General features: G+C 37.3%; 1 protein-coding gene across 3 annotated transcripts; it reads left to right on the top strand.

Moving 5' to 3' along the window:
- The first annotated feature begins 233 nt into the window (after nt 1-233).
- Nucleotides 234-9,279, top strand: LOC119264765. Of its 3 annotated transcripts, XM_037543577.1 has the most exons (10): nt 234-354; nt 690-743; nt 859-906; nt 1,561-1,614; nt 1,715-1,759; nt 2,438-2,542; nt 3,339-3,392; nt 3,483-3,697; nt 7,573-7,732; nt 8,954-9,279. In XM_037543577.1, exons 2-10 carry the CDS (start codon nt 737-739, stop codon nt 9,049-9,051), a joined length of 786 nt encoding a protein of 261 aa, XP_037399474.1. In that variant the 5' UTR covers nt 234-354; nt 690-736; the 3' UTR covers nt 9,052-9,279. The 3 variants fall into 3 exon arrangements, with proteins under 3 accessions (XP_037399474.1, XP_037399475.1, XP_037399473.1); XM_037543578.1 differs by lacking the exon at nt 690-743 and having other exon boundaries at nt 235-354; XM_037543576.1 differs by lacking the exons at nt 234-354; nt 690-743; nt 859-906 and having other exon boundaries at nt 1,419-1,614.
- The last annotated feature ends 7,832 nt before the right edge of the window (nt 9,280-17,111 follow it).

Raw genomic sequence — 17,111 nt, 5'->3', positions numbered from 1 at the left:
TTGGAGCATTTTCTGCTTCTCACTATCCAAGACATCCCAATGACATTCAAAGACGTTAAGGACTCTTAATATCCTGAATAAAGGATATGCTGAAATATCTGAAAAATCAAGAACTTGCAAAAAAATGGTCTCTGACATTTACACAGTCTTCTGTATCTCTGTGAAATATTTAAGTGTAAAGCCACAAATATAAAGAGTGTATTATGCTACAATAGTTAAACCAGCGTAATGTCCCTTAATAATATTGTCCCATATGATACCTATTCCTTACTTATATTTTTTTGCATTCTCAGCATTGTCCAGCAGCTTCCAGTCGGGAGCAAGAGTGGTGCAACAAACCATCAGATGTTCAAGGTATAATGCCTGAAACATTTCCAAAGGGTGGATAAATGAATACTATAGCATTCTGATCTCGGTCTTGCATCTGTAGCACACTGCCAATTGCCATGAACAAAAATTTAAACGATTTCCTGTAATTATAAAAAAAGCATTTATTAAATCCAAGTACAATCCTTGGATAATCAAGTTATTAAAAGAAAGTACAGGAAAGCAGATAAAAACTACTTCGAACGTTACTACTTAGTAGCCCAACAGTAATACAATGTATGCCTCTTTAAACAACTAATATTCTCAAACAATGGCAATTTATAGTATGGCAGTTAACTTACCTTGACTTGTTTCATCTTTAGCCCAGGACAACCAGCAGGGAGAGAATATTTATACAGATCTGTCAAAAATGCAAGGTAATACCAATCATTAAGTAATATAAAAAGACTGAGATAATCAATATTAATCTGTATCTGTATGGAGTGTAGTCACAAAAATATTACTAACAATATATTTTAAAATTATATTTAGGAAGGCCATTTTCTCCATGGGAACACTCAGGCCATCATATGTCACAGAGTAAGTTTCATAAAATGTTACAAAGGAACTGCCTTTGTCTAAATGTGTTTCAAAAGTTGTTGTCATTGTTCCTTTCCATTTCATGTTCTCTCTCTCTCTCTCTATCTATAACCCTTATTCCCTTTTTATCTGTCTACCTACCGACCGACCTATCTATAACTCCATCTACCTACAGCTCTAGCTATAACCCTTATTCCCTAACTACCTACCTACCCATCTATAACTATCTATCTACCTATCCATCTACCTACAGCCCTCTATCTATAACCCTTATTCCCTATCTACCTAACGACCTATCTATAAATCTCTATCTACAGCTCTAGCTATAACCCTTATTCCCTAGCTATCTACCTACATATCTGTAACTCTAACTTATCTAACTATTCATCTACCTACATCACTATCTATCTCTCTATCTATAAGCATTGTGCCCTGTCTAAGTAATCTTTAACTTTGTCTTTTTTATTTATATGCACATATAGTTTAAACACAATCACAAACAAATCAGCCGCATTCTACATCCACTTAAGAGATTGAAAGACGTAGGCTGGAATTGTGGTAAAAAAGGGCCTATTATGAAAATAATTTTAATGGCAATTCTTGTCAGATTTCTAGAATGTATGATTAGTAGTAACAGCAATTTTGTTCCAACAGCCCCTGCCATACAACAAGAGTCTTCTGAGTGGTCAATATCTAACCAGACCCCATGTAAGTTTGATTACTTTACTGAGCAGCCCTGAACAATGATTATAATCAAATATGTGAAATCAAGTTTGTTTCTGCATTTGATTCTGAAATTTCCTTGCAGATAGCTTTCAGGATACAAGACAAAGCCAACAGGTTCTACCTCATGGTAAGTCCAATGTGAGATATACATTCACGGTGAGTTCAATTAAGACATTTAATAATAGCAATGGGTTTCAGGTTTGTAATGTGTACAAATGTTCAGGGACACGTTTAGATCTGTTCAGATTTGATTTTTTTTTTTAATCGGGGACGACGGTAAAAATCTTTTTACACGTCCTCAGTGGCAAAACTCTCACACCTAGACAGCAGTAAAATGACTCAACAAAAAAGCAAAGTTCTAATACTGTGTCCAATTTCACAGTTGTCATTTGTATTTTACTTTTTTTTTTTTTTTAGATTGTATTGTATTTTTCGCCCTTCGGCTGAAAAAAACTCAATTAGACGTTTCCTATAACCATTGTCCAAATGTTTTTTCAAAGACATTTCTTTAGTTTTATTTGTTTAGTTATATGGCCTTCATCTTAATATTGTTACAATGAATATCAAATGTTAATTATGTTAACAAGACAATGGTTTTCATAGGGTGTCCTAATTTTTCACATTACTGTAAAACAGTCTAGAACATAGAACACAAAACAGTCAAAATATAACAAAAAAAAGTATACTATCCAAAACATTTACAGATGTTATCCATAGTCAGCTCATTTCTTACAAGCTAAGAATACACAGAGCAAAGTCCTGTTTTCTAGGCAGTGACTTTTCCTTTAAATTTCCGTGTTAACAGCACCTACAACACAACAATGGCAAACAGGGTGGAACATGCCCAATACGTATACATGGCCATCTCAGGATACAAGACAAGGCCAGGATGTTCTTTCTCATACAAATGGTGAGTTTACCTTAAACCTTACAAGCCATATACACCCATGCACCTCCTTGTATCTATACTTATTGTCTATTTTATCAGCTCCATTTTGGAGCACGCTGTAGTTTGTGCCGTGGTGGTGGTGTGTTAGTGTGTTGTGCTGGTATGTGCAGATGATACACAGCAGTGCTTTTTGAGTTTTTAAACACTGTGTCTCACTGTCCACTCTATTGGACAGTCCTACCTTGTAGATGTAAAGTTAGATAGGATAATTCATCTGTCGCTGCACAGTTTGTGTTGGTCATCCTCTAGTTCTTCATCAGCAGTCAGAAGATGGTGCCCACAGGATGCTGTTGTCTGGATAGTTTTGGTTGGTGGACGATTCTCAGTCCAGCAGTGATACTTAGGTTTTAAACTCCAGCACCACCTCTCTGTCTGATCAACTGACACCAGCACAGCACATATAACACACCATCACCACCAGGTTAGTGTCATTGCAGTGCTGAGAATGATCCACTGCCCAAATAATACCTGCTCTGTGGTGGCCCTGTGGAGATCCTGACAATTAATGAACAGGGCAATAAAGTATACATAAAAACAGATGGACTACAGTCTGTAATTGTAGAACTACAAAGTTTTTCCAAATGGCAAATGGAGCTGAATAACAGACAACGAGTGTAGATGCAAGGAGATGTACCTAATGAAGTGGCTGTTGGGTGTATAGACATTTGTCAGTATGTATAAATAAACACTCATATTTACAATCACTTCTTAGATCACTAAAATGAACATGTTTATTTAAATCTTGTACTGTAAACAGCACCCACTGCACAACAGGGACCTTCAAGGCGGTTCATCAATAATCAGTGCACACGTAAGTTTGGTCTTTAAGACAAAGTAGTTTTAAAAATTGCTTACAATGAATAAAAGGATAACTTCTATCTTAACATTCTATCTTTTGCAGCTGTAGACAGAACAGTGTTAGAGGCACTGAGAGAGATGGACCTGAAGATTACTTACCTCACATCACTTGTTGAGTCTTTTGTGGGTGGCCGCCGAATTTTGCCCCCACAACAGGTCCAAGATGAGGAGGAAATGAATATTTTCCCCCTAAATTCAATGGAGACCCTAGAAGATTTAGAGAAGAGGCTGTTGAACAATGGACTGAAGCAGAGGATGGTAAGTTCATTTATAGATTTCCCATTAAATCAAATCTAGCTACCACCAACTCTCTATCTCTCGAGCTATCTCTCTATGCGTATCTATAACCCTTATTCCCTTATCTATCTATCTATCACCCTTATCTATCTATCTATAACCCTTATTCCCTTATCTATCTATCTATAACCCTTATTCCCTTATCTATCTATCTATCTATCTATCTATCTATCTATCTATCTATCTATCTCCCTTATCTATCTATCTATCACCCTTATTCCATCTATCTATCTATCTATCACCCTTATTCCCTTATCTATCTATCTATAACCCTTATTCCCTTATCTATAACCCTTATTCCCTTATCTATCTATCTATCTATCTATCTATCTATCTATCTATCTATCTATCTATCTATCTATCTATCTCCCTTATTCCCTTATCTATCTATCTATCTATCTATCTATCTATCTATCTATCTATCTATCTATCACCCTTATCTATCTATCTATCTATAACCCTTATTCCCTTATCTATCTATCTATAACCCTTATTCCCTTATCTATCTATCTATCTATCTATCTTATCTATCTATCTATCTATCTATCTATCTATCTATCTATCTATCTATCTATCTATCTATCTATCTATCTATCACCCTTATTCCCTTATCTATCTATCTATAACCCTTATTCCCTTATCTATAACCCTTATTCCCTTATCTATCTATCTATCTATCTATCTATCTATCTATCTATCTATCTATCTATCACCCTTATCTATCTATCTATCTATAACCCTTATTCCCTTATCTATCTATCTATAACCCTTATTCCCTTATCTATCTATCTATCTATCTATCTATCTATCTATCTATCTTATCTATCTATCTATCTATCTATCTATCTATCTTATCTATCTATCTATCTATCTATCACCCTTATTCCCTTATCTATCTATCTATAACCCTTATTCCCTTATCTATCTATCTATCTATCTATCTATCTATCTATCTATCTATCTATCTATCTTATCTATCTATCTATCTATCTATCTATCTATCTATCTTATCTATCTATCTTATCTATCTATCTATCTATCTATCTATCTATCTTATCTATCTATCTATCTATCTATCTCCCTTATTCCCTTATCTATCTATCTATCTATCTATCTATCTATCTATCTATCTATCTATCTATCTATCTATCTATCTATCTATCTATCTATCACCCTTATCTATCTATCTATAACCCTTATTCCCTTATCTATCTATCTATAACCCTTATTCCCTTATCTATCTATCTATAACCCTTATTCCCTTATCTATCTATCACCCTTATCTATCTATCTATAACCCTTATTCCCTTATCTATCTATCTATAACCCTTATTCCCTTATCTATAACCCTTATTCCCTTATCTATAACCCTTATTCCCTTATCTATCTATCACCCTTATCTATCTATCTATAACCCTTATTCCCTTATCTATCTATCTATAACCCTTATTCCCTTATCTATAACCCTTATTCCCTTATCTATAACCCTTATTCCCTTATCTATCTATCACCCTTATCTATCTATCTATAACCCTTATTCCCTTATCTATCTATCTATAACCCCTATTCCCTTATCTATCTATCTATAACCCTTATTCCCTTATCTATCTATCTATAACCCTTATTCCCTTATCTATCTATCTATAACCCTTATTCCCTTATCTATCTATCTATCACCCTTATTCCCTTATCTATCTATCTATCACCCTTATCTATCTATCTATCACCCTTATCTATCTATCTATAACCCTTATTCCCTTATCTATAACCCTTATTCCCTTATCTATCTATCTATAACCCTTATTCCCTTATCTATCTATCTATCACCCTTATTCCCTTATCTATCTATCTATCACCCTTATCTATCTATCTATAACCCTTATTCCCTTATCTATAACCCTTATTCCCTTATCTATCTATCTATAACCCTTATTCCCTTATCTATCTATCTATAACCCTTATTCCCTTATCTATCTATCTATCACCCTTATTCCCTTATCTATCTATCTATCTATCTATCTATCTATCTATCACCCTTATCTATCTATCTATAACCCTTATTCCCTTATCTATAACCCTTATTCCCTTATCTATCTATCTATCACCCTTATTCCCTTATCTATCTATCTATCACCCTTATCTATCTATCTATAACCCTTATTCCCTTATCTATCTATCTATAACCCTTATTCCCTTATCTATCTATCTATCTATCTATCTATCTATCTATCTATCTATCTATCTATCTATCACCCTTATTCCCTTATCTATCTATCTATCTATCACCCTTATTCCCTTATCTATCTATCTATCACCCTTATCTATCTATCTATCTATCTATCACCCTTATCTATCTATCTATAACCCTTATTCCCTTATCTATAACCCTTATTCCCTTATCTATCTATCTATCACCCTTATTCCCTTATCTATCTATCTATCACCCTTATCTATCTATCTATAACCCTTATTCCCTTATCTATCTATCTATAACCCTTATTCCCTTATCTATCTATCTATCTATCTATCTATCTATCTATCTATCTATCTATCTATCTATCTATCTATCTATCACCCTTATTCCCTTATCTATCTATCTATCTATCACCCTTATTCCCTTATCTATCTATCTATCACCCTTATCTATCTATCTATCTATCTATCACCCTTATCTATCTATCTATAACCCTTATTCCCTTATCTATAACCCTTATTCCCTTATCTATCTATCTATCTATCTATCTATCTATCTATCTATCTATCTATCTATCTATGTATCACCCTTATTCCCTTATCTATCTATCTATCACCCTTATTCCCTTATCTATCTATCACCCTTATCTATCTATCTATAACCCTTATTCCCTTATCTATAACCCTTATTCCCTTATCTATCTATCTATCTATCTATCTATCTATCTATCTATCTATCTATCTATCACCCTTATTCCCTTATCTATCTATCTATAACCCTTATTCCCTTATCTATCTATAACCCTTATTCCCTTATCTATCTATCTATAACCCTTATTCCCTTATCTATCTATCTATAACCCTTATTCCCTTATCTATCTATCTATAACCCTTATTCCCTTATCTATCTATCTATCTATCTATAACCCTTATTCCCTTATCTATCTATCTATAACCCTTATTCCCTTATCTATCTATCTATAACCCTTATTCCCTTATCTATCTATCTATCTATCTATCACCCTTATTCCCTTATCTATCTATCTATCACCCTTATTCCCTTATCTATCTATCTATCACCCTTATTCCCTTATCTATCTATCTATCTCCCTTATTCCCTTATCTATCTATCTATCTATCACCCTTATCTATCTATCTATAACCCTTATTCCCTTATCTATAACCCTTATTCCCTTATCTATCTATCTATCTATCTATCTATCTATCTATCTATCTATCTATCTATCTATCTATCTATCTATCTATCACCCTTATTCCCTTATCTATCTATCTATCTATCTATCTATCTATCTATCTATCTATCTATCTATCTATCTACCTATATCTCTGCAAAGATGGGCAGAGGTTCACCAATCTGTGAATATTGCATCTAAAAATTTTCTTAAAAGAAGTGCAATTATTTTAGCCATGACTGTATACAGCTTTATATTATTAGTCAAAAACTTTCTAATCAATTACTTTAGGTCAATACAATAAATAAGATATGAACTATTTAAAACAAGAACCGTAATTACAAAATGCAAAACAGAATGTACATTTCCTAGGACACATGTTATGAAGGTGCAGTTGGTACAGTGAGACTGCTGTTTATCCATTTCTGTTCTTATTGTGTATTATTTCAGACCAACACGCTCTCACTAAGTGGAGGCCACACAATGAAAAAGACAATATGGCGGATTGCCAGCAAGGTCTTCACCCCCAACCTGGCAAAAAGCCTTAACTGGTGTGGCAGGGGAGACAAGCGAGGTTTAAAGCAGACAGCCTGTGGACAGCTTATTATTGGTGAGTATATTAGAACCACTTACATGTTACATTATTTGCTGTAACATAAAGAATAGGTGTCATGCAACAAAACCACACCCAAATTAATCAGAATTTAAATTAGGCCATTATCAAACGAAATACTACACCATTATGTACTAAATTACATATACCTTATGATAGATCTACAGCAGGGGTGTCCAAAGTGTGGCCCGCAGACAGATGTTTATTGGCCACTGTATCGTAAGAATACATTATTGTTGCAATTTTTGCTGTAATTACAGTCGAATTAATTTAATTAGTTAAATAATTGTTAATTATTCTGTACATTTGTGTTTAAATATTTTGAATACAATGTTATATAATGTATGAATAATACTTTTGGAAAGGAGACCGGTCCTTAGGTGTTTTGATATTGTCCAATCTGGCCCCCTTTGAAAAAAGTTTGGGCACCCCTGATCTACAGTGTTTAGCTCGGTCAAACTGAGGAGGCCAGGGGTTAGACAGTGCAACATGTTGGTTTATGACTTGTCTTTCAATGAGGAAAATAACTATCAAGAACATTTTACCTCAACTTACCCAAACAGCCACACTGCTTCGAGAAATGACATAAGCTAGTGCAAATGCAGCAGCCACCTCAGGGATGGCTAGCACGTGGTAATGATAGCCAAGTTCACTAGCTTAAGTTATTTGACAAAATAAGTTACCTCGATGCACCTGTGAACTTTAACTTTAAATATGCCACAAATCTAGTACCTATAACAGGATAAACACATACATCACTGATAACCTAGTTAATTTAGTATGTGAACTTGAACTTACCTTTCTCCGACGGACCTTCGGAAAGCTGCTTTCTTCTTGAGCGCTTCTTCTAAATTAGGTCAGAGACGTTCATCTATCACGTGTGCCCCTCGTCATCTATACTGGACGCTTATTGGTCATGTGGTTTTCACGTGTTTTTAAAGTGCAGATATTGCCATTCTTACTTTAATTAGGACAGTTTTCGACGAAATGACGCTAAATAACAACACCTTTGTATATATTGGAAAATACTAGTCCCCCTCCAATTAATTACTATGCCTGTAGCGTAATACCTTAAAAACCTGGCCTAATAACAGATACGTTAGATTACTTATTTCTTACAGGCAGTTCCATTTATTCAGTGTAATACAGCTGATAAATGTATAGTCCTTATGCCTCTTTAATAAGAATAGTAATAATATTCTACATTTTGACACACAGCTGCCGCAGTGAAGAACCCAGCGCTACCAGCTCCCACGGAAGCAGAGGCTGAAAAATGCCTAAAGGATTACCTCCGCCTGGCATCAGCAGGACGCTAAACTTTTATTTATGTTAATTCCACATGTTTGTTCCATTCTTTATTCTATTGTTGATTTTCTGTTAAATAAACATGTTAAAGGAAAATTCCCTTTCACTTAATTTTGTTTTGGGGTAATAATATTAATAATAATATAAATTAATCACATAAAATTATATAGCATAATTTCTATACATCATTTTTCCAGTGTAGATTTCTGTTTGAGTCTGTAGGCTTCTTAATGGCTCATACGATCTCTCTGCTTGTATATTTTATATCTTTAACTCAGGGAGGAAGAAGAATATAAAATCTAGCTTTGAATGTAACTTATGTAAGAAGGTTTGATTCTAAATGTCACACATTCAGTTACGCTCAGATGCTGCATTTTAGGTATACTGTACATATCAGTCTGCAATGCAGCGTATGAACGTCATTTTGGCATCCAAGCCCGATGTTTAAAAGATGTACTGCAGATGAATAAACGCTCTAGTAAATGGTCTAGGAGAGATCTCAGAAGCGTCTCCGAGACGCAGGCGTGATTATGACGCAGCCAGATAGGTCTGGAATGCAGCAGCTGAAGGTCTTTCACGATCCACCAGAGACGTATCAGAGACGTATTGCCGATGAGCACACGCTCTATTAAATACGTATTCCAGACGAACTGTGTTACATCCAAAAGACGTCTCTGAGATGTATATGTGCTATCAGGGTACAGTTATTATACAGACCACAATCTGAAGTCCTATAAAACAGACAATATGTGGACCAAGTGATATTACAGTAGAAATTTGGAATAATGGGATGGCAAACTTGTAAAAAGTGTTATTCCAAAATGCTACAGTAAAAACACTTGGAAATGACAGATATGGTACATCAGGAAGTGCTGTTGAAGAATGTCATGGAGTGATTTGATAACAATTTGATTTGTGTATTTTATATAGCTCCAAATAGTGAACATAAGCAACCGAATCGTCATGTGACAGGATTTTCCCATCCTGTTATTCCAAAATGCTACATTAAAAACACTTGAAAGTGATAGAAAGGATACATAGGAAGTGCTGCTCAAGAATATAGTGGAGTGATTTGATAACAATTTGATTTGCTTATTTTATAGGACCTCAAATTGTGATTAATTCATAACCGAATAGACACTTTTCACAAGTTTGCCATCCCATTATTCCAAATTTCTACTATAATATCACTTGGTCCACATACCATGAATACAAGAAAGAGTGTTCTTTAAGTATATACTTGTCTGATATGATAACACTCTGATTTGTCTGTTTTATAGGACTTCAGATTGTGGTCTGTATTGAATATCTGTACTGAAAGCGCGAGCTGCTACCGTAAAATGCAGTTTAGACGCGCACTAGAACCTTTCGCGCAGATAGCGCGACCGAGCTTTTCCTAAGTGCAGATGGCGTGACCGCGGTCTCTTTCACTGTGTGAAAATGGCGGGCACGTAATGCAACGGCGCATTTTAAATCAGCAACAACGGCAGAAGCATGTGGCGCAGGTAATTATGCAGACGATAAAAATGGCCCTTGAAAGCAGAGCAAGTTGTAAATGTTTGACTACAGTTCGCGCCAACACACTTGACAAGACAACGAGGCTCATTCCTATGCACTCTGCAATGTAGTGCACAGCCTCGTAATGTGTCCAGTTTCTTTGTGCAAAAGACGCAGGTGATCATTTTATGAAAATCGGTGTGTGCCTGTGATTTTTATAGTTAAACTAAACTACCACGCATTGGTGCAGAAGGCCGAAACGCTGACTAGCACTAGCTCGCAACATGTGCTTTCAGTTTCAGCAAACATTTTCAGGAAGTCGTGGGGAAAAATGGAAATGTAAAGCTTACCGTTAAACGTTATGACTGAACAGCCAAAGACCCCAGAAGAAACGGCGTCTATCTGTCGATAAAACTTGTGAAACAGTTCAAAATTTCTTCTCCGCTCCTCTTCGCTTCTCCACACGACCCAGCAGCCGCTGCAGTGAAGCTCGGGTTCCTCCGCCCTCAGTGGGATCATCCAATAGAAACGAGCCTTAGCTGCGCACTTTCAGATGAAAAATGATATTACTCCATGCTGATAGTAGCAAGGTGTGTTTTTACCATACCAGGTCCCCTCCTGAAAATATCTGGATAACCACTGTTTTGATTCTTCCACCAATCGTGTAAAAAGTACGGCATAAAGTTGTAAAACGACTTACTTACATGTTTTGTATTTTCAAAAACAAATGACAAAAACTTCAGTTTTTCCAGTATTTCAATGTCATATTAACAAAATTGCTTTGTTATGGCTATTACAACATTTTTCTGTGTTTTTTATCACCATGTCTTGTTTTAACAAATACATTTGATTATATTCACATATTGTTTTTGTAAAAATAAAATTAAAAAATTGTTTGACAGTTCACAAAGTTTTACTGTGAATTAAACAAAACATTTATGCTTTCCAGTTTACAGTATTTTTCTGTTGTGGTTTTACATCGTTTTTATGTAAATTTCACGGCCATTTCTTACAGTGTAATCTTCCTTAAACGGGCTCGTCCTCCACCCAGTGAGACGGACACGTTTAAGACCGAACACAACAGAAAAGAGCGAACATGAAACATCTGAACTTCATTTACAGGACTGATGGACAACCTGCTGCTGCTGCCATATTTCTTTATTAGTGTTTATATTGCTATGAAAAATATTGATATTATTATTAATAGTATTAGTAGTTTGTGTTATTATTGTTAGTTACATTAGTAATATTAATTTTCATCATGTGATTTTTATAACGCACGCGACTGGTGTGGGAGTCTCCTGGGCTGCTAAATCGGCACCATAAATGCTAGAAAAGTTACGCCGTGTAAAACAGAAAAACTCCGTCAGAATTAAATCAGTCTCAGTAGTTTATGGGTTACAGGTCCGGGTCCGGGCAGGGCAACGTCTGGGTCCAGACCCGGACCGCGGTCCGCCTGTTAGGGACCTCTGCTCTACAGCCTTTACCGAGTCCCAGGGTCGACCTTCACAGCGGCTCAGGCGGAGCACTTTTTAGACGCTCCCTTAAACAGTGACGCCTCAGTGTTTCTCTGTTCGGAGCTTTTATGGCCAGTAAATTTCACTGAAGGACACATTAGAAATATTTCTGTTTGTAGTTTGAGCGATAAAATGTAGATCTGATCGTTTTTCCGCGGTGATTTACTGAGAAATCGAAGAGAGAGAGTCGAATATCCAGTGAAAGTCCACCAAAAACCCAACTTTACAGCTCTCGTTTAGCTCCAACAGCCCTGCAGCTCCAGCAGCTCCAACACAGCCACAACGCTGACGGCTCAGCGCTCCTCACAGCAGATACACACTGACCTCTCACTACAACTGCGGACCGAACCGGACCACACTCAGCACTGAGACCCGCTCAGAGTCAGGGAGGGGCTGTGGGTCAGCTGGGGGGCGGAGAGCTGAGCTGCAGGGCTGTTTGAGTTTGTCTATGTAAATATATGTTAATTAGCACTGGGCCGGTTCACAGCCATGAAAGGGCCGCATCTCAGCCACCTTTAAACCAGCAGGGCCACAAATGACCCACAACTCAACCACATGTAAAACATCTGGGCTGGTACCGGATCCGAATTCACTGATGCCCCTCCCTCCCAATGCCGTTAATTAACTTAGCCCTGTGATTAATGATCATCACTTAATCATGTTTTCCATCAATATATTAATACAACAAACATTTAAATGTCTCACTTTACTTTAATAATAATTTCAATATTAAACATCCATATAAAATGAAACACTTCACCAATAAACATGAATGAGACGTCAGGGTCTCAGTGCCTGAACACAAAGCAATGCAGTGCTGAAAAAAATGATACATTGGATTTACTCCATTCAGTAGTGGACATTGGTTCCACACATATTGTTTGGTTTGGCAGCAACTTACACAATTGTGTTAAATGAGGATAAACTATTTATGTTCATTCATCACTTGTTCTTTGTGTTGATTTAACAATTCACAGTTAAAATCAAGACAAGCTATTTGTGTTTAATCAACACAAGTACTGAGCACTGAAGCTACTGAAATTTGATTTAATAAATTAAATTAGATTATTTTATTCCAAGACAATGTAGTCCACCCCAACATTATTTAACCTCAACTATATCAATATTACAATATTGGTCAAAGAATGTTGGAGATGGAGCTGCCGGGCAGAAGGAGAAGAGCTAGACCTCAGAGAAGGTTTATGGATGTAGTGAAGGTGGACATGGAGATGGTTGGTTTAAAAGTAGAGGAGGCAGTAGAGAGGGCAAGATGGAGGCAGATGATCTGCTGTGGCGACCCCTAAAGGGAGCAGCCGAAAGAAGAAGAAATCAATATTACAATATTAAGCATTTTAAATATTTCCATATCAATGTTTCAAAATGGTAACATTTAAATTTCATCAATTTAAAAACGGTTAATTTATAAATTAAATATAAAGACGATTAAAAACCCAAATTTCAGAAAGTATCGTCTTGTTTAATACCTTAAACTTTTTTTGATCAGTCCTAATATCTAATTCTTTCATTGAAGACAAGAAGCAGTTTTGTTATAAAGCTTTTATTCCAGAAACAGAACAGCAGGTGTCCCCACTCTAAATGTAGCAACTTACATTGTCAGTCAAAGTAGAAAAACTAGACTTCAACTAGAAAAAATAAAACGCAAAGCTCTGCAGAGAGAAACACAGTCATTATTATTCACATATCATATATGATCAATATGATCAATAAAACAGTGATATCAAATGTGTAGAGAACTGCACAGTAATTACAATTAAAACAGCAAACACAAATCAACAATCAAACAGACTTAGAACTTCACACACACTTAGAACTTAAAACAAACGTCTGTAAAACCAGCCACATTGCTCAGTCCACGAATGTAGAACTGCCCTTCTTTACAGGACGGCTGAAGCCAAAACAACACAGCCCTCCTTACTGGTGGACTTTAGTTTTCAAGCTTTGGGCCTTTCTTGATAGATCGGCTGCATCCAACTCCACTATTATCTTTTGAATAACTTCCAGGGTGTAGTGCAGCTTCGACGGGTACCTCATATTTAAGATGTAAAAAACTCCAAACAGCATGGCAGCTGCAAGGGCCACATTCTCCAGGTCGCGAAGCACCACCACACCCTCGAGGATCACTCCCACATCAGAAGAGTTACTGCTGGGAGTCTCTCTGACAACATAGATCCCCACCACTGTTCTCTCTATGGCACTTAGTGTGTTGGCCTCAGTGATGTCCTGGATAAAGGGAAATAGATTCTTTAAGGACAGGCTCCTCATTAAGAAATGACAGTTTTAAGAATGACATTCCACCATTAGCTCAGGGCTAAGAAATGCAGCACTTTGCAGCAGCAAGTCACTTGGCTTGTAAACATCTAATATGATAATCACTGAATAGGGTTATGTCGGGACCCAGAGCTCCCTGTCCTCCGCTCCGCAGTCCCAGACGATGTGGAAAAACGTTACTAATTAATTAAAGTTAAGTCAACTTTTAGTTTTAATTTAATCTGTTCTAATGTAAAAAAGACGATTAAACTTTTTTGCTGGCCAGTTACAATAAATATGCTGCTTTGTTGGAATAATAAGACAACATGGGTATGTTCAGCAAAATTAAGTTCTTACTACGTATTAGTTTTTTGAACATGTTTATATGAACATTCATTTTTTAAGATGTGGAAAAAGCACCACCTACTTTTGCACACTCACCATGTACTCCTGCACCAGATCCTTAAGGTCCTCACTGAGGTACATGCAGAGTCCTTTTATGATGCACATCAACATCACCCTCAAGGATTAAAACATAAAACAGACAGTGGGCAAAAATGTTTTGTAACATTTAACTTAAGACTGGCATCTCCTAAACACACTGCTCTCTGACTGATGACATCTATGCAAATGAATTAAAAGCGCATCCCATGTCCTAAAACTGCATGGACAGCTTTCATATATGCAGGGGAAGCGATTATTATTATCATAATATCTGTTTCACTCGATAATGCTTTAATATTTGGGACCTACTTGGTGAAACTGATGGGCAGGCCTTACAACGCCACATTCACAGCAACATTCTACCACACTTACACCATTCACTGCAAAAGAGAACCAAACAAACGAGTGTTTAATGTGTCTAATCAAATCTATAGTTGTTTCTAATTAAAATAAAAATAAATAAAATAATAAAAGGGGGAAGAATCAATAACGGAGCCCTGTCATGCCATTAACATGAACACAATGTTTGCTCTGCCACTAACAGAGCAAACATAAAAACATATACTCACCACAATAACTTGAGCCCAGTGAAACTGCTGACTCCAGAAGAAATGCACTGACTGAGTTTGCCTGTCAATCTGAAGCAAAGAGCAAAAGAAAGAAAAAAACTGACGCTACACTTCAATGAAAAATGCACTTCTCTAAACACACACAGTACATACAAGATCAACATATTCATTTTAATGACTGATATGTTTTTACAACAGATCAGCTGGCAGCTAACAGCTGTATTAATGCAGCACAGCACCAGCTCCAAAAGTCGTGTTGGATAAACCCAGTCCACCTCATCCCCATCCTCCTTTTGATTCCATGGCTGCTCCTCTCTCTGCTGACGTTGCTTTGGCAGGTTTCCCACTGAACCTGAAGGCGAGGGCCTCTAGAGATCTATATCAAAAACAAGTATCTACAAAAGGGTAACTTTACAGGAGAGGGCAGAACTTTCTTTGCTGTCAGTGAAAGTTAATGTAAAGACATTTTAATCGCCCCCAGCACCGCTACGATGAACGTTTTGGTTTGAGGGCTAGCTCCTCTCTGCTAATGTGACTTTACTGGGTTTTGTACTGAATTTGAAGGAGAGGGCTGTTTTAGGGAGCCACCGTCTAGAAATGACATGTTTAAAAGCACAAAACTTAAACGACATCAAATCTAAACGCGAATTATTCTTACCGGTGTCGAAACCTCAGCGGTGACCAGAGCCCATAAGCTGTTCCCGCCCAAATCCTCTCGCGAGATTTCACCTTCACGGTCACTGGACTGACGGCTAACTAGCTAGCTTAGCTAACATACGTTACTGTCACGGCCGAATTTAAAAGAATGGGCAACAAAACCCTTTTTCCAATTAAAATAAATTTGTATAAACCTTGGGGATCAGTGAAGTCGACAGTAATCACTCGGTAGAGGATAGAGTGTACAGTCTTTATTTAAAAACACCATAAACCACACATTTTAAATAAACAACTCCCGCTCAGACCCCGAATATTGATTTAATAAAGAATGGGGAGGAAGCAGTCCACAGTCCATCGGGGATCCAGTCGGCGTCACCACCCTCCTTCTCTCCACACGGCTTCAGATAATGCCACGAACGTCGGGTCTCTCGGGTTCCCCCCACACCTGCCTGCAGCGCCACGCAGATTCAAAAAGAACCAAGTCCACCTTCCCGGCCAACAGATCAAATCGGCAGTCCCTCGCTTCGCTCCACTCCCGGCCCGAGCAGCACAGTAAATTTGTCCAGTCAATAACGTCACTCTGCTCTTTCAGTGTCCAGATCTAGCTTGCCTTGTCCCACGTTCTTCTCTTCGCTCGCCCCCTCCTCTAGTTGAGTCTCCATCTCCCTTAAATGAGGATGTGCAGTCGTCGAAATTAGAGCGATCACAGCTGTCGCTTGTTTTGGTCCCACTAATTACTCTCCGGGCAGTTTTGGCAAACCAAAAGTCCCCTTTAAACAGACATCGCCCTTTTTTTTGGACAATTCGCCTGTCACTCGTGACGTTACCCCATCCACAGAGAAATGTTTTGGTTTGGCGGGTCGCGTTTTGGCTGCTCTTCACTCCCCTAACGTCGTTTAGCAGGACAGGTCCGGGATTACAGCCCAGAACACGGACCACTCTGGAGGAAAGCTGCTCGATGCGAGGAATCACGGCGGACATGTTAGCGGGTGAATGCAGACCACGCGCTCAGAAAACTATTATTCGCTTTCTATAAACCACAACCAGAGCTTGACATTTGACCGTGTTACCTCTGCTCTGGTTAGACCGTCACTTTAGACTTCAAAACAGGGGAGCCGG

The sequence above is a fragment of the Pygocentrus nattereri genome, chromosome 12, assembly GCF_015220715.1.
Source record: "Pygocentrus nattereri isolate fPygNat1 chromosome 12, fPygNat1.pri, whole genome shotgun sequence".
In the NCBI taxonomy this organism is placed as follows: Eukaryota; Metazoa; Chordata; class Actinopteri; order Characiformes; family Serrasalmidae; genus Pygocentrus; species Pygocentrus nattereri.
This window is presented reverse-complemented; position numbering and strand designations above follow the sequence as displayed.